General features: G+C 40.5%; 1 protein-coding gene across 1 annotated transcript in view; it reads right to left on the reverse strand.

Moving 5' to 3' along the window:
- Positions 1 to 325: 325 nt before the first annotated feature.
- The window catches only part of LOC137868253 (NALCN channel auxiliary factor 1), a 68,686-nt gene continuing 43,408 nt past the window's right edge, over positions 326 to 25,603 (reverse strand). The window contains exons 2-3 of the mRNA XM_068704910.1: positions 4,362 to 4,533; positions 326 to 1,332 (exon numbers count right to left, since the gene is read on the reverse strand). Of these exons, the coding sequence (XP_068561011.1) occupies positions 1,031 to 1,332; positions 4,362 to 4,533 (474 nt within the window). The 3' untranslated portion in view covers positions 326 to 1,030. The remainder of the gene's footprint in view (positions 1,333 to 4,361; positions 4,534 to 25,603) is intronic.

Below are 25,603 nucleotides of genomic sequence, written 5' to 3' on the forward strand. Positions count from 1 at the left end.
GTCCTAAGTTGTAATAAAATTGAGATACCAGTGTTGGTGATATTGGAGGAATGCTTCCTGTTCGTTCCTGTTGTGTTTCACAGTTTAGCTGTAAGCTTTTTACTGATGCTAATTACAGAAAGGTTTTGATCCTTCAAAACAGTGTAAATAGATTATCTCACAAAACAAAGTGTTGGAAAAGCCATAAACCTGTGTTAAACACAGTGCTTGTTACGGATATCAGAACCACATGTAAAACCCAGTGAAGTTTTAATAGGAGTGTGGACAACATGGCAGAGCTAAGTGACATCTGGGGGGGAGGGGGGGGGGGGGGGGGGGGGGGGTCCACCTGCCGGTTAGCTAGACTTTTAGGGTATGTCTCATCCTCTCACACACACACACACACACACACACACACACACATGTGTAAAGACACGCATACAAGCACACGCCCACGCATTCTCGCACACATACAGTAAATCTAGAAACACAAACCATCACACACACACACACACACACACACACACACACACACACACACACACACACACACACACACACAGACTTGCAGCTAATTTTTTTACACATTATCTGTCTTATTCAGAGAACACATTTTCTTCCTGTATGAGAGAACCAGAAACAAACACAAAGGATGAACATTAGAAAGAGAATATGATTGTGTTATTCCATAGTCAGCCAGTGCAACAGAAACCATTAATTGGAACACAGTGTAAAAAAGCGTAGTGAGAGAAAATCAGCCATGGGGAAGCCGACCTTCCCACTCAACAAAGGCTGTGGCATTGTCCCCTTTCTATCTAAGGGACTGGTTGAGTCCCTTAGTATGTCTGTTTGTTTACGTATTTATTTGTTTTGATTGATTTGTGTGTCTTTCGTCTCAAAGCGTCCCACATTTTCCATTTATGTGTTGCAGAATGTCCACAGGCACACAGCTCCCGCTGTTCGCAAAAACTGTGGCTGTATTATTCCACATCGGTTGCCATGGTGAGGGAATCCCCCACCCCAACAACCTCACCTCCTCCTGGCAGCTCTATCACTCCTCGTTGGCAGGGCTCTCCTCCAGAGGCGTGATGGCGGGGAGGCCCAGTCCTGTTGCATTGTGGGATGCAGTGAGGCTGGCAACAGTGTGTAGGAGGACGAGGACCAGCAGGCAGAGTTTGAGCCGGCTGTTACACAGTCTGCAGGCTGCCGAGGAGCTGAGGGAGGTACGGTGCTGGCACGGCGGGTGAGTTCTTTTCAGGGTCCCCCGGGAACGGTTGTCCACTTTCAAGTCCCACCGCACGTCACAGCACTCTGCATCTGGGTCAACACCTGATGGATAGTCCTCCAGCAGCCCTGGGGGTTGTTTTGGGGGAAGGGTGGTGGTAGAGATAAAAACAGTAAGCTGACACATTCTCTTAAAGATGCTGCCATGTAGCATGTTTCATAAATCCTGTATTTGCTTTCTGTCACAAAAAGAGCATTGTTGCTTCTCCAACGTTCCCCACAAGCACTGCTTTGAGAACCAAAAGACATAAAAGACAATAACAACAATGGACCTCAGTAAAAATACATTTCTATGAACTTGATGTTTCTTGAAAGTATGCTCTGAAAGCACCATGGCCAAAACACTACACTGCAATGCTAGGAAACACAAGCAAATGGAAATCTTTCATCTGCACATCCATTTGTAGTGTCTCTTAGAAACATATTCAGTTTGAACTCAGTTCTGTTTGGTTTTGTTTGATTGTCAGTGTTTCTTAATTTGCTTGTGTTTTAGATATTTGCAGTTGCAAGGTGAAACAATTATTCAAGTAATTAACTGACAGAAAATTAATAGAATAGAATAGTTTTGTTAATCAATGATCACTTTTCAAGCACAAATGCAAAAAATCCAATAGTTACAGCTTCTCAAATGTCAATATTTGAAGTATTTTATTATTGTAAAAATGAATGTCTTTGTTTTTTGAACTGCTGTTAGGACAAAACAAGCTATGTGAATATGTCATCATGGGCTTTGGACATTGTTCAAATATTCTGACATTTTACAGTCTTTATTGACAATAATTGTTAGATACAGCCCTTTTGCAATGCTCTAAAGTTTTTAAATGTATGATATTTTTTTTAAATGGTGATCAAATGTTTTCTTGTTTGCGTTTCGTTCATTTCATGTGTGGTCTAAAGCTGCAGTGCAGTGATCCATCACACAACCAGGTTGCACTGAATGTGTGATTTCTTTATTCTACATGCTGCTGCACCCTAAAGTCTCTTCTATTCTACTCAAAAACAGTATTGTCATTACTGTAGTCTTACCTTTGCAACTAGGCATACAGATACACTATAGAAGTCATTTGGTTTGAATTTTGTATAAAAATTTTCCAAAAATATATCGTATTTTGTGCTTTTTTTTAAGAACACAAAATACATATTAAGGATGAATTCAGTATAGCACACAACAACTGAAATCCCAAACAGCTAACTGACACTCTACACTGACGTTATAAGCAAAGGAGGTTTGTCACAGCCTGTGTGCATGCTAATGTGAAGAGTGAACTTTGAATAAGTGTGTGCCCACTCAGCACAGTTTGACTGTCAACAGCTTAACCGTGACAAGAGGAACCATGTAATTACAGCAAGATTGTGACAATCATCTGCATTTAGAGTGACTGTGTTTGCAAGGTTTTTGACAAAATACGCACAGAGGTGAAAGACACAACCTGCAAGTGCTCTTTTCATCTCACTTATTCATTTTTTTACCCAAATACTTGATTAGTCTGGCCGGTCTGCATCGCAGCATTATGAACATGTAGATGCCACATGGTAAGAGCTTACTACTGCATAAAAGGTTTGGTGATATTCTACATCTTCCGTTTTGTCAGTAAAGCCCATGAAAAGGTAAATTGATCCAACTAACTAAATACTATGTGAAGTCAGTCAAAGACTGATATCGCTTATTCTTATGAGCTATAGATCTCCATGATTGTCCAAAAAATATTTTTTTAAAAATCACACTGGTAGAAAGGTTTCTTAAGTACGATGAACATCGGCACTGTAGTTTGTTTTGACTCAATCCCACACACACCACCTTCTTGCTATAAATTTCACTACACAGCAGATTTGTATTTATCTACAGCTGAAAATAGTCCCAGACAAATGTCCTAATCACTCCAGTTTGAGTAAAATTAGCCTTTCCTTCTATTTTTCTTGAATGTAAGTATGTACAGTATGACCCACTTTTTAAGATTTCTTCTGATAGCAGGAATGGGCTTGGAGCTGAGAGCCACAGACAGGCTGGCTATATCAGAAACTATTTAGAGATGGACTAACACAATGTTGGTTTGGGTTTCTTGTAGTTAATAATAACAAAAATATAGAATGTTGCCAGCCTTATCCTTCAATTTCAAAGAGCCACAAAATCAGTCTTGTTTAGTATTCTTCATAAACAAATGAATCAGTTCAAATGATCAACAGAAAAGGGTACACAAATAAGAAACACATACACCACTTTTAAGTTCATCCGCCATACTGTACATGAATGTAACCTGATGTTCAACATGAACACCAGAGGGCAGCATCAACATGTGATGTCAGTGTGTGCCTTTGTATTACTCATGTTGAGGGGACAGAAATCTGCTCACAGAGTAATACTGCGCCCCCACTCATGTACTCATGTATATAGAGACAAAAACCTGGTCTTGACAAGGTTAAGCATTAATTAGAATTCAGATGTGTGTGTGAGTGTGTGTGTGTGTGTGTGTGTGTGTGTGTGTGTGTGTATGTGTGTGTGTGTGTGTGTGTGTGTGTGTGTGTGTTTATGGCTGGAGATAAGCACATTCACTAACACTGACCCACAGAGTGCTATTAGCTGTTCAGTACAGATAGAACATGCAGACTTATTGTCACAGTCCACCATTGTACAGATGCCTCTTGGTGCTGTGAGTAATTGGCAGAATTTGTTGTTGGTGTATCACCCTGTTAGTCTGGTGATTAAAAAGAACATCCTGTAACTGTAAAGTCAAGTGTTTACTGTGTGACCATCGGAGGTTGCATTGAACAGGACACTACGTTCGCTATGTCTTCACTATTCACTCTTGTACAATAAGTCACTCAGGCCAAAAGCATGATGTACTGTGCACCAGGTTAAAAGCAACTTGTTACTCATAGCTGCCAATCCCAGGACTTGGGGAATGAATGCTCTTTCATCCCTCAAATAGTCAACAAAGTACTTTTCTCCAGCTACTCAGTTGAGTTGTTTAGTACAATGGGCAGCTGTATGCAGTGTACTGATGCCAATCTTTAAAATAAGGTTAAAAGAAAACAAGCACATGGGCTAAAAACAAACAGAAGAAAGCACAAACTGTAAGATGATTTTTTTTTTTTTGTACCTGTACATATAAAACTGGGGCTGCCTCCATGAATGAGATCATCATTGTCGGGCAGGACGAAGGGGCACCGCTGCTGCACCTCCAGGCAGTACTGACCACAGGGGATTCGCTTACTGCAGTGCATTTGGGTGGTCTGGAAGTACTGAGAACACAGCCAGGGCTTATAAACCATCTAGGACAGAGAGACAGAGAGGTGAGGGCAGGGGAGGGAGAGAAGACAGGTGGAGGGGGTGCAGAGAGAGGAAATCAATGAGTTAGGGAGGGTTGCATTGGATGAAACACATACACACATGCAGACTCGCACATGAACGTGCATCATCGACGACCTCTACAGCTATTGATTCACACTGAGCAGATATCCTGGTGATCCTGATATCCACTGTTTAATGAATGTGGCTGTTGCTGGGCAGTCATCACTTTGTCAGTCAACATACAGTATTACCCAACCTCCTGTTAAGAACAACTGAGCGTCAGCATCAGAGTGTAATGCACCACAGGACCAGCAAGTCAAATCACAATGTATACTGTAATTCTAATGTAAACATATTAGTACCTCACTACTGTTATCACTCTCAGATTAATGCAGGGACTATGATTAGACAATAATAGTTTACTGTTGCAAAACTGTTTTTCTGAAACTATTTAGGATTCGTTTATGTAAAATGAAAATTAAACAAAAGTTGTCTCCATGAAAATTGAGCGAACGTCATCCACTGAAAGAGACCATGAGATTGGTTGTGGTTGAAAGATTCGAAAGAAGCTCGTAAGTGGGCCTTCAGGAATCAAAACACGGAATTGGATGACCTATCGCTAGCAAATAGACAGCTCTTTTAATACAATAGCAAAAGTAGACAACAATCTAAGTTATTACCGGTATCCGATGCAAACACAGCAGGATAACTATAGCTTTTATTTTGAATTATCATCAGTTCATTAACACAAACACTGTTGTTGTGTTAAAACAAATTGCTTATTATGTATGTCAAATCAGCTCAAATGTACAGTACATGGTTAAAACAGGGCCTTCGTCATGTAATGTTGTTTGTTTGTGGTAATTTGTTCAAATTGTCTCACCCATTTTCTCAAATCTACAAGTGCACAAGTGGGGACAAATCGTTTACTTAGCACTTAATTTGTCTCCTCTCATTTGATAAACTTGTCGCCTCATGCGGTATAATCACCTGCAGTAATTTGCTGGTATTTCCTGTGAAAAACTCCAGAGACTGTGAGGCAAGCTAGCACCTAGTATGAGTTCATCATCACACCTTAAAAGAGTGCATCGGACCATATATCATATCATTCCCCCATAGACACTTACTGTGCAACAAAGACAAATTAAACAATTTGCATTATTGTGACAATAATTTACCGAAATATCCTCTGTGCTACTAATGGACCCACTCAGATGGCATTTTGTAGCTTTAGAAATGGACCACACAATTATATAATTATGTAAATATAGCTTGAACATAGTAACTGCTCGACTGAATCATCTGTCATGCTCTTTATAAACTGAGAGGCACATACTACGTGCATTACTAAACACGTGCACATACTGACATTCTGCACACACGCACAGATACTGTACAGTAAATTGCTGTGCGCTAATAATTGGATTTCCTGTCGAAGATAAGGTTGGTTCCCGTGGACACTGCACACACACACACACACACACACACACACACACACACACACACACACACGCACTGCCCTTCTCTCTAATCTAATGCTGCATGAATGTCACAAGTGAAAATGTGTCCACATTACTTAATGTCACATCTTGTACATACAGCATTAGATAAATATTTCTAAATTACTTGTGATTCGTTGTATGTGTGAACATAAGTGTCCATGTATATATGTGAGAGTACACGGTTGTCTTTGGCATTTTGCTTGTGCAACACATTTTCCACCTCATGTCCTCCTGATCCCGGTGTTTGGACAACTTCTCATCATGTAACTGTCAGCCAAGGGGACATGAAGACAAACCGGGTGCAATTCAGCAACGTATCACTTTACACTAACAATGTCACTGGCAATGAGTGTCAAGTAGTGTCTGTTTATCAGACAGTTCCCCTACTCAGCAGGATCTCAGAAAACAATGTTAAAGTCAATCATTTGCACTGAGGCTCAGACAAAAATAATGAAAAATCTAAAGCTGAATAATCAACAACATCTCAACTGAAGAGATTATGTTTACACAGCGCCCAAAGCGCCCCCTTAGCTTTGCCTCCGTAGCAGATAAGGTGTCACACATGTGGCACCATCCGTTTCACATTTCCTTACTTCAGAATTCAAGTCAGTGATGCTTAATGGTATAATGTTTATTTACAAGGACAAATAACTACAGTGGGTTAAATCAAGGAGACACCTAGACCATGTGACAAGAACAAAAAAGGGCAGGCGTGTCCTGAGCCTGCCAGTCAGCAGAACTTCTGTGTGAAGTGAACAGATGTGGTGTAGATGCCGTGTCTCTTTTTGGCCATTTGCCACACAGTCATGTCCTTTTGCACTCAGTCCCAGTTAGTGAGCCCACTGCTGCTGCTGCATACGAGATCTCACAACCATCAGTCTACTGTAGAACCGTGACGAGTAATTTGTCATCCTGCTGTCACATCTCAGAGTGGGAGAGAGAGAGACAGCAAGTGAGAGAGATAGTCGTAGGATGGACTCTTTCTCTCATTTATATAATGAGAGGAAAATACTGCTTTCTCCTCAATCACCAACTCAGTAAGTTAGAGGTCAGCCAGCTGGCTCTCGAATTTTAATTCTCCTTTTTCTGTCGACTTCCGCCTCCTTTTACACCTCCCATTCGCTTTTGCTGGCTGAACTCCTGTCATTGTGTCATCTTTCCCAATAAGTGTGTGAAGTTGACACAGTCTCACAATACAGGCCTCATGGTTTGATTAGCTGTAGTGATTTTATACATGAACAATCTACAAAATGTATTTTCAAATAAAAACGGCAAACTGTAATGTACTGTAATTCATTACTTCAGTATTTATTCATCAAGGGTAGCCCACAATAATTTACATCAGTGCAATGTAAATATGTATGGCAAATGATCAGCCTGATCTCACAGAATTACATGATATGACCACAACCTCTTAACAGCGCATTGTGTTGCGGTGGCACGCAATATGTTAAAATTACGTGCCGACTCTACGGAACGATCTCGTCATCTGCACTCCCTAGGCAGGCTGACAGCATCATCACAACAACAGTCATGTTCACCATTCTTTAAATTTAGGATAATAACACAGCACATCAGTACATCAACATAGTTGCGTTATACTCACTGCTCTGTTTCTCAGAGTTTCTCTTTTTAACAGAACTAGTGTTGTCAATCACTCGTTATTTATATCACTTCTACTTTGCTGTTTTTCCATCATTTCCATGCATTTATGTGTGCTGGAAAATTTATATTGCTTTGGATAAAAGCATCCATCAAATGAAGTTATAAAAAAAGTAATGCATGTAAAAGAATAGATATAATGTAAAATAATATCCTCATGGAGATAAAGAACAAATGTATTAACTTGCTTGGGCTGTAGGTTGAACATTTGTAGTGCCATAGTTGTTTCGAAACCCCAATTTCCACGACAAATGCTTCTGTTCAGTTGCAATCTCTTTGCACAATGCAGAGATATCTAGAGCCGCATGAATGCAATCAAAGTCAATGGAAAGAAGACAGTGGAGATGAACAGATGCAGATGTTCAGAACAGAAGTCTAAAGTTGAAAATGACAACAACAACTTCAGTGAATACTTGTGGTGGTCTGGGTTGTATAAAGACAGATATCAGTCTGTCTGCTCAGCACAATCCCACACAGTGAAGGTGCACAGAGAAGCAAACTCTGTGCACCTTCACCTATTGTGGCTGAAAGACTAAAAACACTCCTGCGGTCAAAGCAAGCAGAACATTTTCTTTTGAAATTTAAAAATGAGACAATTGAAAATATGTAGGTTGTATTACAATCCAATCTGCAGCTGGACAATAGAAACAATGGATATCATTTTTCTATCACAAGAAATAATGCCTCAATATTTTGTTACATCCCCCTCCCCTCCCTGCTCTCCACTGGTTTGCTTGGCTGTTGTTTATCTGCAGAGTCTCAGCTGTCCTCTGGATTGGATTATTTCATAACGATTAGGCTAATAAGGTTGTAATTGATGGAAGGCCCTATCCTGCTCTGTGGTATTGGTTTTAAGTGGCCCCGGATGGCCCTGCCTTGTCAGAGCCTCATCTTTAATGTTGTGGTTGTGGCTAAACTGCTGACAGAAGCTGAAGGAGCTGGTAGCAACACACCAGATTACTGCAACTCTTTCCTCTTCAACATGCAGTACAGTACAGTAGCGCTACAGAAAGGCACAGACACACAAACACATGCGGAGTCTCATGAGCCGCCTTGTCAATTACAAGGAACACAGCCATTCACTGCTTCGCTGCGTTGAGGCTATCCGCTATTTTTTTATCCTCTTTTCTGCTCTTCTTATTTAAATGATCCCCGGCTTGAATTATGAACCAGGACAAGTGTACAGCACAATAGCCTGGTATTAGCATACTTTTAAGTTGTGTCAGACTGGGGCATGGAGGTAAAACAACAGGGAAATTATGAAAAGTGTGTGAATTCAGGTTAAGCCTCATTGTCTCTGCTTTTTAACTGTTTTCACAGGAATTTTGTCTCAGAGCACTTAATGATGTTAGATGTCCTGCTGCAAAAAGTAATTTACAGTCAACAAGCACAGCAAAGAAAATCTTTGGAGACAGAAAATGCAAATACGGTATATTGTATTTACTCTGACTATGTTAAAGAACAGCAAATGGTTATACTAGAGAATCTCTTTGGATTTGTGATTTTAACAAATGTTTAAATATCCTCAGAAGAGGCATTTCAAAATGTAATTTTGTTTTATTGAAATTAATCAATGGACCCTATGCACTGTATACTGTCTACTGAAGAAAATGCAATTTCCCCAGAAGCACAGATTATCATTCTGCAAGCTCTCAAGTGTTGAATGAAATGAGCAGTCCATTCAAGCAGTGACAGAAAGGCAGTCCAAGATGTGAGGGGTCAAATAGAGGTCCTGCTTTAGTAGGAGCCAGCATGTAAACTATCACTTTAATTCCTACAGCAGCAGTAGCTGCAATGCCCCATGGGAGTTCCAGTACAAGATGGGGGCTGAAGGGTCAAATTGCAAAGGTTACACCAAATATAATGGAAAAAGAAACCACATTCACATATGTAAACAAACGAGTGTACATGACTAAACACGCCGGTAAGTCAATGAATGTAATCAAGCATGAACTCAAACAGAAGGAAAAAACAAACCATGGGTCGCTACAAGGAAAGTGCATGTATAATAAATTCAATATCATTGCAGAACTACCTTGCTGACTTAAGAGATAACATTTAATTGGCTGTGATGTTCTTATGTACAATTCCTTTTATGTACAGCTATAACATGCACGTGTGTGTGTTGATTAGCTTGGGGCGCCAGCACCTGGTAAGCATAAAAACTGAAAATGTAACACAGCTAATGATCTAAGCAACGAGACAGACAAACAAACAGGCAGGTTTAGTCAAGGTGGTTAGAGGAGCCAATGAGAAGGTAATAGTAAAACAAAAGCACAGGCAAGGCTGCCGGCAGACTGAAGGCCCAAAACAATACATTGATTGGAAGAGAAGTGGTGCAGAAAGCACTCATGCAACTCCCTGAGAGGCACCTATTCAATTACATTCAGGTTATATTTGAATGACTGTGTCGACACATGAGGCCTGGTTTCAAATTATGACCCACCTGCTGTTTGTAGCAGATGCACAACAAAAACATTCACGCATATAGCAAACACACACACACACACACACACACACACACACGAGACCACAAATGGCTAAATACCACCTCATATCTTTTAATATGGGCTGCTCATTTGACAAACAGAAGTCATGCTAATGTAATTGCCATACACCAAGGACTTAAATTCTTAAATTGAGTTAAGTTAGTAAAAGGAGAATATGGCTAAACAAATAGAGGGACAGATGGGGACGTGTGCAAAAAATAGAAAAACCTCAGACTTCAGACAGCACCATGTTCACCAGACTGTAAAGCTGAGACATTTGACAGGCCATGTTTCAATGTAGATTCTCAGTGAAAAGGGAAAAATACCACAAGCTTTATGAGTGCTGAATTGCAAAATAGCAGCTGTAAAAGGGGTACATGAAAAAGGAATGAATGAAAGATTCGGTCATGGCAGTATGTGAATTAATAATGAAAGAGGTGTTCACTGCCTACAAGAGTGTCAGGTGGTGCAGGTGTGAGTCTTTGAGACGATCCGTTTCAGGTCCTAGTGTCAGGATGTCATTCTGTCTGGACCAGTTGATAAAGTTATCACCTAGCTCCAATCACACACACATTTACAGAACTGTGTGAGAAACAAAATGTGCTAGGTTTGAACAGTGAAGTACCTGCCTTCATGAAGGGGATGATTGTACAGTATGAAAGAAAACAAGTCTAAGTGGTTACTGTGACGTCCCTCCCTCTCCGTCTGCTCCGTGTGTGCTCGGTGTTGAATTCCGACTCATGAGGAAGTGGTTTACACCTGAGTTATTCGGGCCTTATTCACAATGCACCCCCAAATGCTCTTCCTGCCCCACCAACATCAAGTATCCTCTCTTCACCACAAATGAAACATGTTTCACTAATATTTGATTGGTTGATTTGGCCCTATAAAACATGACGACGCAGTGTCACTTTTTCAATCGGCTTTTCATAAGCTACCGGTCAAACAGCTGACTACTGGGGGTGGAGTGCTATTCTTAGTACCAGAGCACACGCATGACGCATGCACACGGTCAAGTTGTGGCTCATTTTGATGCTCATGTAACAGTTCAGTAGCAAGTTTACATACATTAGTCAACTAACCACATGATCAAATGTTACATGGACTTCATGGAGGACTGATATGTATAACGTTACTCTGTCCATCTGTCTTAGTCGAAGCCATGTCCTGTGAACGCTCTGTGAACATTAGGAAAACATCATCCTGTGAAATGTGTAGATGCGAGATATTTTACATATAGGGTCAACTAAAACTACAAAAAGTTAGTGAATTTGGTAACTTTACGATCAAAGTTATTGCTGATTGCTAGCTCCCATCAAGTAATGACTAGGAAACATTGTTGTAATGTTAGCTCTGCTAATGTGGCTCAAAGGTAACATTAAGTAATGTTAAAACAAAGTTATTAATATAACCCCAACATTGTTAAGCAGCTGATTCCATGCAAATCAAGAGTAAAGTAAACATACAACGTGTTAAGCGCTCGTCTTCACTCCTAAATCTCATTTCATAATATCTCGAGACACATCCAGAAAGCCAGCGTTACAGTACACAAAACATGCCGTTAACCACATCCTTGACAGCAGCATGGAACACTAACCAACCACTCAAGACTTTCACACTTTGTGGTCCTGGTACTCTAAACCCTACAACATCTCTATAAAAAAATACAGAGAGAGTGTCAGATAGAAGGTACTACAATGAGAAATGATGGATGTGAGGATGGCGATGGATGAAGATGAAAGAAGACATTTTCTACAGGGAGCACATCCATATGAACAAAACATTTGCCCTTAAACTCATTTTGTTGATTAATCGAGGTTATCTGGGTGTAATTCATCGGCTCTGTCATACTGATAATTAATTTGACAAAGATAATTATCAGCAAGATGGACCTACTGTGAGTGAGAGTGATGAATCAACACCCACTGCAGTCATACAGCCTGCTGTTAGCTTTAGTGGGCCACGCTTGTATGCATGTGCGTGCACCTGCAGCTCAGTTATCAACTCTTTCTACCTCCGTGGGGTCCCATTCCTGCATCACAGCCATGCAGACCCATTTAATACTTAAAGTAATCAAAGCAACAGACAACTGTTCACCATAACCGCACAGTTTCACAGGAAAATCCCTTCCTCTTCGTGGAACTGTTATCTCTCCTGCTGCTATACATGACTCCCACCACCCCACCCCACTCCCCCTTGTCTCCCTCTGCAGTGCGTACTGCAGCAGCTGGATGAAAAATGGCCTGGAAGGGGGGCCTACACACGGTTGCCAGCAGAAAACATAACAGATATGCACGCTCACCTTCAGAAACACACTGTGTGCTCTCCTTCTAGCTTTGCTGTGCTCCGTCTGCTTGCTGTGTTTCTATCTCGTTTACAGGTAAAGCAAGCACACGCATGCATTTAGAAAAAAGCTAGAGAGGGATGACGGTGGTGTCTTTAAAGGTCTTTACAGTATTGATATTCTACAGTTGTTAGTAGCTTGTTATAAGAGGGCTTTCCTCCCACAGGTGCCACTGACTCAGCCAGGCCAGCCATGTCAGGCCCTGGGGATCAGATCACTCAAAATTTAGTGTGCCAATTTGGTCAGTTAATTACCTTTTTGTCTAAAAGGTACCTAAATCAAAGTTTAAACATGGTTTTCATTTATGCAGGAAACTGTGTGTTTTTATCCTAATAATATAAAAGTCACCCACTGTCACCCTCTCACCTAGTGTCCTAAATCACTCGTTTTATAATGATATGAATTGTATTATGCCCTGAGTGTGAGTACGCTATCGGGATTAAATTCAGTTTTATATAAATTCCTACTGTATAAAGCTCTGTCAACATGAGGCCTGGATGATGTGAGGTACAAAAACAAATACCGTATTCTATGAACGTCCTTAGTTACTGCACATAGACCTACAAACAAACACGCACACACACTCTTGTAACACAGCAGAAAACTGTTTAATTATCAGATGTACAGCTACCAGAGCTGAGGAGGTATTGATAATGGAGGTCTTGTCTGAGCAGGTCCAGCAACAAGCTGTCTGTGAACCCAAGACTAGCTGCTAGAGTACATCACACACACACACACACACACACACACACACACACACACACACACACACACACACCACACATACCCTGCGTAGAGGCCAGCTCCACTGACAATAGATTTGATTCCGAACTTTAATAACTCCGAAACTCTCAGAGAATTGAATATAATTTTATCATATTCAATGTTGAACGCAATTAAATTAAATACTCAAGTGTTACAGCCAATTACCAAAATTGCATGATTTCACAGTGATTAAATTAAATTGTCAACAAATCATTTTATGATTATATTTGATCAGCCTGACATTTATTTATCAACAAGAAATTAAAAAAAGTTGATTTCAGCATCACCTCATTTTATTTAGTATCAGTTCTGTGTATTCAAGCTGATATCTTACCTCCTGTCAATGTTATGTATCCATGCACTTGATAATGAACTTATCATTGAAAATGTCATCCCAGAGGGAGTGTACACATGCTAATGTGCATACCTGCATGGGGCATAAAACATTGTGATAATCTCTAACAGAACATTTTTATTCAAAGAAAAGCCTCTTGAAATATTTAGCATACTTGTTGCTAAATATTTCATTTACATGACAAACCATGTGGACAAACCCATGAAGGTCAATGCATTTGGGAGGGCAGGACAGAAATTTGACTAAAATATGATAGAGGTACTATTGAGGTGGGTTAATTAATGTGACCCTAAAAGCAGCCTCAAATTAAGGGTGGTAATCATAATACCAAGCCAGGACAGTAATTTCCTGATAAAAAGGTGAAGTTAGAAGCTGCCAGCTCATGGCTGCTCTTCTAACCAAGATTTCACTACATTCTGATGTTGTAGAATGCAAAACAAGACCAGGAATTACAGCCCTCAAACACATCATACCTGACAGGAAAATGATGTGTTTATTTGGGGAATTTTTGGAACAGCTCAGGTCAGACAAAAAGTGCTTTGTCAGCAATGCTTCTGAGAAGATCAATTTCTAATAGCATTATCCCACAAAGAAGGAGCAAACTCAAGGACAATGCTCCGTGTTATGTTTAAGCGTGTGTTTATGTATGCACATGCTCATCTATGTACAGTAGGGACACACACAGGCATGCACAATATGTGGAACTCGAGCTCTCTGTACTGCAGCTTGAATCAGCATAAAACCCGAAGCTTACAAAGCATTGCACAAAATAAGCTTTCCATTGCCACAGAGGAAGATGTAATGGTCCCTATGGGAATCATTCCCAATGGTTTAGGGTCTCCTTAGAGCCAGAAAGGTCAGTAGTGCCTGTTTTGACCTGAATTCCAGATTCAATAACCTGAGTCACAGCCCCCAAATCCCTCAGCACGCCTTCTCTTGTCACTCTGCCTACCTTCCCTCTCAGTCCCAGCTTTACTGGTTTCTCTGGCTAGAGCGTGGCATCTGCTAAAAGATCACTGATCGCTTCTCTTCACACATTCCACCTCATGCAAGACAATTTTTTTTACAGACTACATTTTTTACTCTTTCTAACAACAACACTACAGCACACAGGTATACTCTCTCTTCTCTGCCATTTTACCTCATTTTTTTACTCTCTGTCAAAGCTTTCCATCTTTTCATGTTCTCTCTGATGTTTTCTTTTTATCTCACATGCGAACGGGAAAGTGGGACAGGATTGGCCAATTTTTGAAATGCGAGCCGAAATTAGAAAGGAACGGTAGAATCCGATGGGGTCACATTGTCTGGGCCAAGTCTGAGACTTAGCTGCTTTGCTGTCCCCAATTAGACTAAAAACTACAGGCAAGAAGTCTGAGTCTGATATATTCAACCAGGCCACATCCCACCCCTGTGCTTCTGTCAGAGAAAGTAAGGAAGTGGGAGAGCAAGAGAGAAATGGGGGGATGCAAACATTAGAAGATGAGGAAGGAGAGACTGAAGATAAATTGGTCAGCCCTTCCCCCACCCCTCTCCCTCCCTCTGCCTCTCTATCTCGGGACTGCTGTGTGCAAGACTGCAGATAGATTCTGATGTTCTCATTTATGTCTTAATGATTGGGTTAGTATGCAGCTTGTGCTCTGCAATGCTGCGCTTAGACAGAAAGCAAGATCACAGAGGCACACAAGTATACATGGGCGCTCATACGCGCACACACACACACACACACACACACACACACAATGCAAGATGAAAGGATTATAACAGAGAGCTAATGCATTCAGTGGCACATATGTAAATGTATGTTTCAGTGGAACCAGAGATGACACTATATTTTGCAAAGCACACTTGGTAAATCAGTATCGAGTCATATACAGTATCAGTTGGAATTCTGCTGTACATTATTCTTAAATACACCGCAACTGAGGGGAAAGTACAAGATGCACGGACGGCCTTGGAGTGCAATGGTATGCAAAGGGTGGATCGAGGTAAGAGAGAAGGTGGAAGACAGAGAGAGGTTGTTGTTGTTTGTGACATGTCATGTCATCATGGGTGGTTAGTCCTTGGAATTCCAGGATGAGTGTCCTTTTAGTAAACAGCCGTATCATTTGAATATTTCATTGTGGACAATTGTTGGCCTGTTTATTTATTAATCTGATTGCTGCTGCCAGAATAAGCTGCAGCTCTGTATGATGGGGAGAATGAGCGTTTTTTTTGCAAGCAGAGGAGAGCAAAACAGAGCAGCCCCCACACTGCTGGAAGGCCTACTGCAGGAGACAACACTGAATTATAATGATGGCTTGGAGAATATCATCATGATTGAGTTAAGCATTTAAGGCCATATGCACCTAAATGCAGACGCAGCGTGTATCCATGACCACCATACACCTGGTAGAGAACAGCACTGCTCTAACAAGCAAGCACAAAGCGCTATGAATGAAAAGCCAACATTTTACAATCACACAACAGACCGTTTGCTAAAGCCCTCCCACCAAACAATCCTTGTCCAATTATAGCTGAGCAACAGTAACTAGGCACGGTAGGCCTTTTTAAAGACTGAAAGATAAAGTTATCAGCTCTATCCTTAAAGACTTAAACATTATTACAATCGTCATATACATACAGGTACACACATTTAACCCCTACGCATTCTAGGAGCAGTGGGCTGCTGTAAAGCGTCCGGGGAGCAACTGTGTTTCACTCAAGGACGCTTTGACGTGCAGTCAGTAGGAGCCAGGGATCGATCCGCGAACCCTCTGGTTAAACCCACTGAGCCACAGCTGCCGTCCTGTTCTGTATTAGATTTGGGGAGGTTCACCCTGATGAAAATGACGGATTCTCGTAGTTAGTCCTTAAAGCCTTTTCTCATGCAAATGAAACATATAGTTTCAAGCATAAATCTTACCTTTGTTTTGCTTGAACAAGTAATTAGGTATTTCTCTATCTGAACAACATATGTTTACTATATATTGTAGCTAGCCGAGCTAACAAGCTGCTCCTTCATCTCTGTGTTTTACACATGATTTATCACCTGAAGATAATTTTGGCATGAGACAGTTAAGCTTTTGTCTTTTTTGCATCATTACACAGCACTGAGTTAACATAGAAAATGCAGATTCAGACCCTTTTTCATGCTTCTCATGTTCATAAAGTCAGCTATAAAAATGTACAATTCACCTAGAGGGAGAGTTCTCAACTTACTTGAGGAGTGTTATTTGTCTAGCTAGTTAGTGTTTCGGTGCAATGCTAGCATGACTGCAGTTGTCATCACAGCTGGTAAAATCAACAGACGGCATCTAAAACGTAAAACCCTTCTTTTGTCTACTTTTGTTCTTTGATCAAGGAATTATTATTGCAAACATTTTAAAATAGCTTACTACTACATTTTGACTGCTAAATTTACAATCGCTATCATTGTAAACTGCAGTCTTGCCAACAGTAACTTAAGTGGGCGGGGCTTTACGCCACATGTCTTATTTCATGGTAAAAAAATAAAAATAAAAACAGGGGAAGAGAAGCAGGACAAGATGTTATTTTCCCAAAACAGCAGTCAGGATAAAATCAGCATATCAAGTGTTGATTAACTGTATCTGCAGATCAGCAGGAAGTTATGAAACAAAAAACTAAAATATCTGACTGATGCAGTTTTTCTTCTTTATCTGCCGAAAAATAGATTTGAACTGTATATGCACAGATATTGCGCAGAATGTCTCAGGTGAATAGGGACCATATGTTTAGACCAAGCAATGACAGGTCCATCAATCTACGTTATAGATCCCATTACAAGAGGCTGTGTAGCAACATGGCTGTGTCCCAATACCTGCTGGCTCATTACAATTCAAGGGCCCACTCAAACCACATCTCCTGTCATCTCATATCGTCTATCTACACCATGGCTTGTAACAGAATACATATTTTACACTCACATTCAGGGGAAAACAGAGATAATGGGCGAGGGTGGAAGAGAAATGTGCACTGTGGTGTTTCAAGGCCTTCTTCGTCACATCCAATATTTATCTGAGACAAGAGCATGGCTGTAATTCCATTGGGCTGTGATAACAAAATGAACTATCTAATAGCGTCATTGGCTGGGAGAAAAAGCGAGCCTGGGGGCCCAGCTCACCGCTGCTTAGGGGAGTTGATGTATGAAAGGATGAGAAAGGAGCAGACGGGTGGAGAGGAGCTTAGGGGCAGCAGCAGTTTCCCATAATAGTAACACTGCAATACCTGCAATACCCATGATCACTGTGTTGTGTGTACAGTGCAGGTGCACAGAGTTCTACATAAATGGGGTGAGTAGAGCATGTGTGTAGCGGTTTGTGTGTGACTGTGTGTGTGTGTGTGTGTGTGTGTGTGTGTGTGTGTGTGTGTGTGTGTGTGTGTGTGTGTGTGTGTTTGTGTGTGTGTGTGTGTGTGTGTGTGTGTGTGTGTGTGTGTGTGTGCATTTGCCTCAGTCAGGCTCTTCATAATCCAGAGATTTTCCACTCTGCTGCCTCTATTGTGAGGAGGAGAGAACATAGGAACTCTTGGTGCACTCTGCTCCACTTCCAAACACAAGCTCCATGTAACAAAGGCTAATACTGCACTTCAGCCTCATCAAGTATATGTGTCCTCTCCAGCACTAATCACTGTCACCCACTCATAGAGGGCTTGCTTAATGAGGAATATTCTCCAACTGTCTGCGGTGATAAAAGTGCAACACTCTTTTCTGTGCACAGCAATAATAGATAACCCATATCTCACTTCAATAATTGATAGGCCATATCTCCCCGCAGTTCAAGGTCTGCTCAGCTGGACATTAGAGCTCAGGGCCCTCTCACATAAATCTTCCAAGAATAGGGGTTTGTGCAGAGCTGAAGAAGGATCACAAGTCAGCTTATGTGACTGTATTCATTTCAGAATTAGCTGTAATATTCTCTATTTCTTACGAATCCCATTTGAGACCAAAACCATAAATTTCTTATCCGTCTCTCAATGCTTTCTGACTCACTGTGTCTGTGGCTCTCACTCTCACTCAAGCCCATTCATCTCTATCGAACACATGGGTGTGTTAAACATGGGTCTGAATACGGTATACACTGTCATTTAAAAACAAAAACAAAAAGGACTGTAGTTCTCAGCAAATGTTACCCAAACAAGAGTAAATAATGCATATGTTGGGGACTATTTTCAGCTACAGGGCAAAAGTCCCCGCTGATGGGTCAAGATTTGTTCAAATAAACAAACTTATTTTTAAACTCAAGTCAAGAACCCTAAATTTCCAAAGAAACACATCAGGCTAGATTTGGACCAAATGTGTGCAAAATTAGAAAAAAAGACAGAAAAATCCCCAAATCCATGTGAGTAAGACACCTGCATATCATTGTATTTGTATATGTGTCACTTTGATCTAGTCTAGTTAATATTTTTCCAATGAATAAGTGTAGCCTTTAAGAAATGACTGAGATTTGATCAAATATTCATGTAAAGGCTCTGTACTCTAACTATAACTATATAACTATAACTCATAGTTATATAATTATAACTAATTATTAAGACCGTTAATGTTCTTTGTCGAAATTTGCTACAAAGTTTAGCCACAATCATGAGCTACCAATAAGGCTATGGTACTTCACTGCACTGTTCCAAGTAATCTCAGTAAGATGAACCATCTGTTGGTAATGGACTGTACATTTGGCACCAATTATAAATCTCTCTTATTCCAGTGAGCGTCCAGTGTTGCACTCACCCACTGCTTTTCTTTTTCTTTCTTTCTGACCTCGGCTATTATTCAGCCCTCTTTTGATTATGTGCTGCAGAGTAGTATCTGAGCATGGAGACAGTTTGCTGAGCCATGACAATGTGTTTTATGAAATTGAAAATTTGGAGCATGTTTCTGAAGAGTCACCATCTCCAACGAGTCTACTAAACGGGCTGCAAAGACCAGATTAATAGCAAACAGAGTAATCAACAGCTTTTGAAAACAGCAAAGCTGCACTTGCTGTTGTTGGAGTGAGTGTGCTGACCTTCTCCAGGTTGTTCTCTGGCAACTGCAATGATCCCACCAGGTCTTGCCCTTGGAGATGTTTACTGACAACAACCAATTATGGGTAATATACTCTAAACATCCCTGTACAAGCATACACAGCCCACTTTCCTGTCCACTCCTGGTGTCTTTGGACTATTCTAGGAGCTCACATTCCCAACATTTGCATTTAAATTGAAGTCAGGGTAAGTAATTCTCTAATTCCCTGAGAATCCAAGGTCCCAGATGACCCCACTCCACAGTGTCCTCCCACACATATCTACAAGAACAGAACAATCTTTTCCTGGATAGCACTGTGTGCTTGACACCTCCTCTTCCTCCCCCACATACTATGCAGAAAAGGGTGTACATACAAGTGCACTCATGTACATACATGAATAAAAAGACTGAACACGCTCACAAACACGCAAGCCATGTCGGCGTCAGAGGAGGATGTAAGAGGATTTGTGTTGTCATAAGGGGGTGCACAATGACTCCTGCACTGCTGTGAGCTCTTTGCTTTCTTGGTGATGAGTCTGTTATGTGGGCATTGGCTGTGCTCTGAGGACACACTTTGTCTGCTGCGTTCCATCTACCAGAGAAATAATGCTTAGGAAGACACAATTAAAATGTCGGGAGTCCCTTTCTACCACACTGAGACCATTTTGATTAGTTTCAATCACAGAGCGGACATTGCCAAGCTACTGCTTTTAAAAATGTGCTGAAACATATCTGTATCCTCATCTAAACTGTTTTATAAGCAGTTTGCTCTTCTTTTTGCCTGACACCTGTTTACTGATTGTAAAGCCCTCTGAGGGTTACATACAAAAAAAATAGATAGACTAGAAGCAATACTTTTTTGAATGTGTCATTTTGAAAATGGTGCACTGCAGACAGGAGATTTGAAGTGTCACCAATGAAGTTTATCGGTCTGTTCTGTAACCTTTGTCTCATCAATGCTGTATGAACAGTAGCAGTGTTTGGTGTATGGTGTGGTGAACATTTATCATATTGTTCTTTTAGTTATAACTTGCATCGCTTAAACCTGCATATATGCAGACCATCCGGACTCATTTAAACCCAAATAACAAATGTTATCATATCGAATGTATTTTCATGTCTAACCCTCTTCCCGCGAAAACAATGCCAAGGCCGGGAACCTGGCCTTGGTGGATGCATCGGCAGGCAGAGGAGGACATCTGCGAAGGGGCGGGGGGGATGAGATAATGTGCATATAATACTTTGTTATACTATTCCTTGTTGTTAGACCTCCGAACCATCTGTGGGGAAAGAGCTCCATCCATTCAGCTGAATTATTATTAGTGTCTGTTCAATAAATATATATTTTTTTATATTTTAAGAGTTTTCTCATCTCGGTTTTTTCTCACAGGGAGGTTAAAAAGATTTTTTTCCACCACATATGGCAGCAGGCTTGCAGCTTAGGACTGAGCAGAGCTTTGGGTTGAGGACACTGCCATTATCAAAAGTGTGCTTCGATATACTGTATGTGTGCCGTGGCCAAATCTAGTTTGGCTGCCTGAGTTAGCTCGCAGCTATTGTAGTTCAGCAATTGCATAATACCTACTAAATTAGTGATCACACTAAATTTAAATTCTCTCGACCATATTGGTGAATCGAGGTCTGCTTTGGTCCTTTCGCATTTTTTAAATTTCAGTCTAAAAATGTGTGGATCTGTGACTGAAATGTCTGATATCTGGGGGACAACCATGTGGGGCTGTGATACATATTATGTGGAGCTGAATCAGGCTAAGAGCAACCACGCCATGCCTTCACAGGACACATGACCTTCACTGCTCATTGGGACACCAAAAACATTTAGGTGTCTTTTTGTTTGAAAACCTCAGGTGCACCGGGGCCTTAAATGTTCCACAGTATACAAGCAGTTACATAACACGGAAATGCCAGGATGTGTATTGCCTGCCGTCGTTGCTGATCTTTGCCAGTGTCAGCTTAGAGGCATCACACTGGATTGTGTCATCTGTACGTGACTGGCTCCCCCCCACCATATGCGTAACTTAAAAACATAGACGTATCGAAATAGAGCAAATCATTAAAGGTTTCTGCAAACTCTCTCACTCTATGTTCAGCTTTACCTTTGTGACAGAACAACACAGATAAGTCATGTTTTCAATAACGAGCAGGATGTGAAAGAAAATAATACACAGCAGGTACAGTACAGTTATTTTCCTCTTCACTCAAGCCTCTTCCTGGGACTTCTTCTGTAAAAGATGCAGCGATGACAAATATGTATGATAATAGAGAAAATAAGCATGTCTCTTGTGGATTCACTCCAATCCACATTATTGGGTTTGATATTATGACTTTGGTCTGACAGTTTACAGCCGTGTCTTAATGTCTCCATCATCTAAATAAGGTCCCCTGAGACAACGCTCAGCTAAATGTCATCAGCATGCGAATGTGGTAGCCACAAACCTCCAGTAAGTGGCTTCTGCCTCTAAGCCTTGAAGGGAAAAGGGTCCAGCCTTAATATGCTAAGTAAAGATGAGCACCCCAGTGCTCTTGTGGCCTGTATCAATTATTAATAAAAGAGTTAAGAGGTCCACTCTCTGGAGTGCTGATCAATGCTGAATCGCTTAATGTAGTTTAGTGGGTCTGTGTGTGTGTGTGTGTGTGTGTGTGTGTGTGTGTGTGCGTGTGTGTGTGTGTGTGTGTGTGTGTGTGTGTGTTCGTGTGCATGCTAACATGTGTAAACTAAAAAGCCTTTTTCAGATTTGTTTACTTCACAGATGAGGGCTAGACCTATGATGATGATGAATATGATGATGAAGAGGGAGGTGACATGCCAAAAGAAATGGTGCACTAATATCTAACAATTGTAGATTATCGTTACTCTACATACAATGCAAACAAAATACATGATGATTGATTGCATGTAAAAATTAAATCAGATGTGTTGGGCCACGAATCTTGTGACCTGAGGTCATGTTTTGGGGGTTGTAGCAGCCTGGGTGTACTAATATTTTTAGTAGTATTTTTATACATTGATTCTAATATCGCAGACTCAGTATATTTAATTTTAACTATTTTTTGAATGTGGTCAGAAGTGAAGTGAAATATTGTGTCTTCCCTTCCAAATGTCTTGATGGCTCCCAACATCATTATTATTTTATTTATAATAATAATGGGCAAAAATGTAATACATTTTATTTTTGTAACTCCTAGCCCTCTCTTTTGGCTTTCTTTGGATGGACGCACTAAGTAAACATAAAAAAGTCACACCGGGAGACTATATTATTTAGTTTAGAAATTTGACAAAATTTGATAGTAAAATGTTCTTGTTTTGCGATCAGGATCACACTTCAGATAATAACTGTAGCTGCTCAATTGTCTCTTTGGTTCTCACAGTACCATTCAAACAAGTATGTAGTAAGTAAGTAGCAAAGGAAGGGTGTCCTGAGGTGCTATAACAATACATTAAAGTAACTCGAATCAACCATCCTCAACAATAGCTGCGATACCAACTTTTGATACTGTTGAGAGATGTGATGTGGATAAGAAGAGGATGAGAATGCAGCATGGTCAGAATCAATAAACCCATGGGTGTTTTTTGCTGACAAAGAGACCAGCTGCCTATAAGACATCTCTCCGCCAAACATCCGAACACAGATGCAATCTGCCCATTCATTTTCTAAGTGTGTGTGTGTGTGTGTGTGTGTGTGTGTGCAATGCTTATGAGTCCTACTTTCTATTTCAGTAGATTTCAATTCATCTTTTCAATTTATTTATATATTTATATTTTTCAGTTTTGTTTCTCCTTATTACCCTTTTCATTATTTCACATATTGTTTCCTGGGGACAAAATACACAAAAAAGGAAATGTATAAAATGGTATTGCCTGTGTTGTAAGAAGAATTCATTTACATGTTTACCTGCGTGTCTTCTGTTACGACACCTGTAGCACTGAGATAAACAAGCAGCAGCTGAGGTGAAGACAACAGAGATCATACATCCTGGGCCGTTATGTAATCAAGTGTGTTTGTCTGTTGTTTTGTGTTTTGTGTCCCACTGCCCTTGTTTCATTGTAGGGCACAGCTACAAAACGACTACAAGTGTGCCAGTGTCACTGTGAATGTACCTTGGTTGGTAAAGTATTTGTTTACTACATCAGCTCCTGAGGTCTGAAATCCCGAGATCTAAAGGATATCCTTGTTTTTCTTGATTATGGCAACAATCTTTCCAAAATCTTCTTAAACATGTATTTTTAATTCCATTTAAATGAAGCTAGAAAAGATAGTGTTTGATGTTAGAGGGTATGAAGCAACTATATGACCAAGTTTCAAGCCCTCTACATCAGGGTTATGCAGCACTGATGCTGCTTGGTTTGGATATGAAAAAGTGGATCAGGGTACTGTGGTAACTGTAAACAGTATATAGGATATCATAGTAATACTATACATCAGGGGTCGCCAATAGGTGGACCGCGGCCCGAGTCCGGACCCAGACGCCGTTGTATCTTCACTCTGGACTTAGAACTGATAGATAATTGAGAATTATCACATTTTCATGGAGCGCTTTTCTAGCCTTTTTTACGGCACTCGTTCAGCGGTCCAGGAAGCACACTGAAGCACACCGACCATCTCACGTGATGCTACTCAACCAATCAAATATGGGTATTCCAATAAGTGTTGCCCTCGACTCAAGTGCGATATTCACACACACGGGAGAGACAGGGAGGGAGACCCAACAGTAGGCTTAACCAGAGCATTTAACCAAGAATGGACGGACTATTAAATGTTCATTATTCCCACAACCAGTTCAAAACCAGAATGTTCAGAGACCGTGAAGATTGTTAAAAGCGGCAATGTGAAGCGCCACTACGAGACAAAGAACAAATCTTTTGAGCAAACGTACCCACTCAAAGCCAAAATTAGACACAGAAAAATAAACCTAAGAGCCCAACATGATCAGAATCCTAACACATGAATTCACTGCCCAGCAGTGATGTTAACAGAGATGAATAGAGCTGGAACAAGTGGTTTTAATAACCACAGATAAAGTCCCTGCACACAGATTTCTCTTTTTAGAAGATAAGAGAATAATTTCGTGGCTCGTTTGATTGACATCACTTCACACCTGAATAAGATGAATTTGAAGCTGCGGGACAATTCAGGTAAATTATTTTTTCTAAAATGAAGTACTTCAAAAGCTTTTTTGTTATGTATTGTTTGTTTTTATCCAGCCATTATTTTACTTTAATTGAGAGAATAACATGTATTTATTATTAGAGTATGTATTATTTATAATTCTTCCAGTTCAATTTGAAATCTGCAATAATAAATATTGTTTAGATATTATTCAATTGGACTTTCTTTATTTGATTTGACAGTCAGTTGTTGACTACATACAGACGTTAATACAACTGCTAGGTTACTTCAATATACATGGCACTAAATCACAACGCAAGATAGACATTAGTGTGATGTTCCAGACCTTTGGAAATCACAACCAGCAACCAGAGTTCTTTCTGTATTTCACTGTGCGTTCCATGTGTAAGGAAAATGTAAGCCAAACCTCTCAAGTGGTTTAATGACACTCATGCAAGAACTTTGCCGAAGCAAAACCATTATGAGAATATGTCCAAACATTTTTGTTTCATTCTGTTCTGTTCCTCTAAAACAAATGCCGTTGGTCAGATCCCAATGCTACTAAACGGCAAAACAACGTCAACAAACGCCTCAAAGGCAACTTGCCGACAATGTCTCTGGTAGCTTGGCTCTTTTGTTAGTGTTGTTGCTTGTGGTGTGAAAACAGCATCAGGAATCAATTCTAATCACTCATGTGTTACACCTGATGTTTCATGAAGCACCACCACCAGGTCAAAACGTCCAAAACTTGTCCAGCAAAACTAATGACATTGCCATCAGCCTCAGCTGTACTTTGGTTGTAGTGCC

Source organism: Cebidichthys violaceus, unplaced genomic scaffold (genome assembly GCF_023349555.1).
Source record: "Cebidichthys violaceus isolate CVI_PGR_0920_01 unplaced genomic scaffold, fCebVio1.0.p SCAF_11, whole genome shotgun sequence".
In the NCBI taxonomy this organism is placed as follows: Eukaryota; Metazoa; Chordata; class Actinopteri; order Perciformes; family Stichaeidae; genus Cebidichthys; species Cebidichthys violaceus.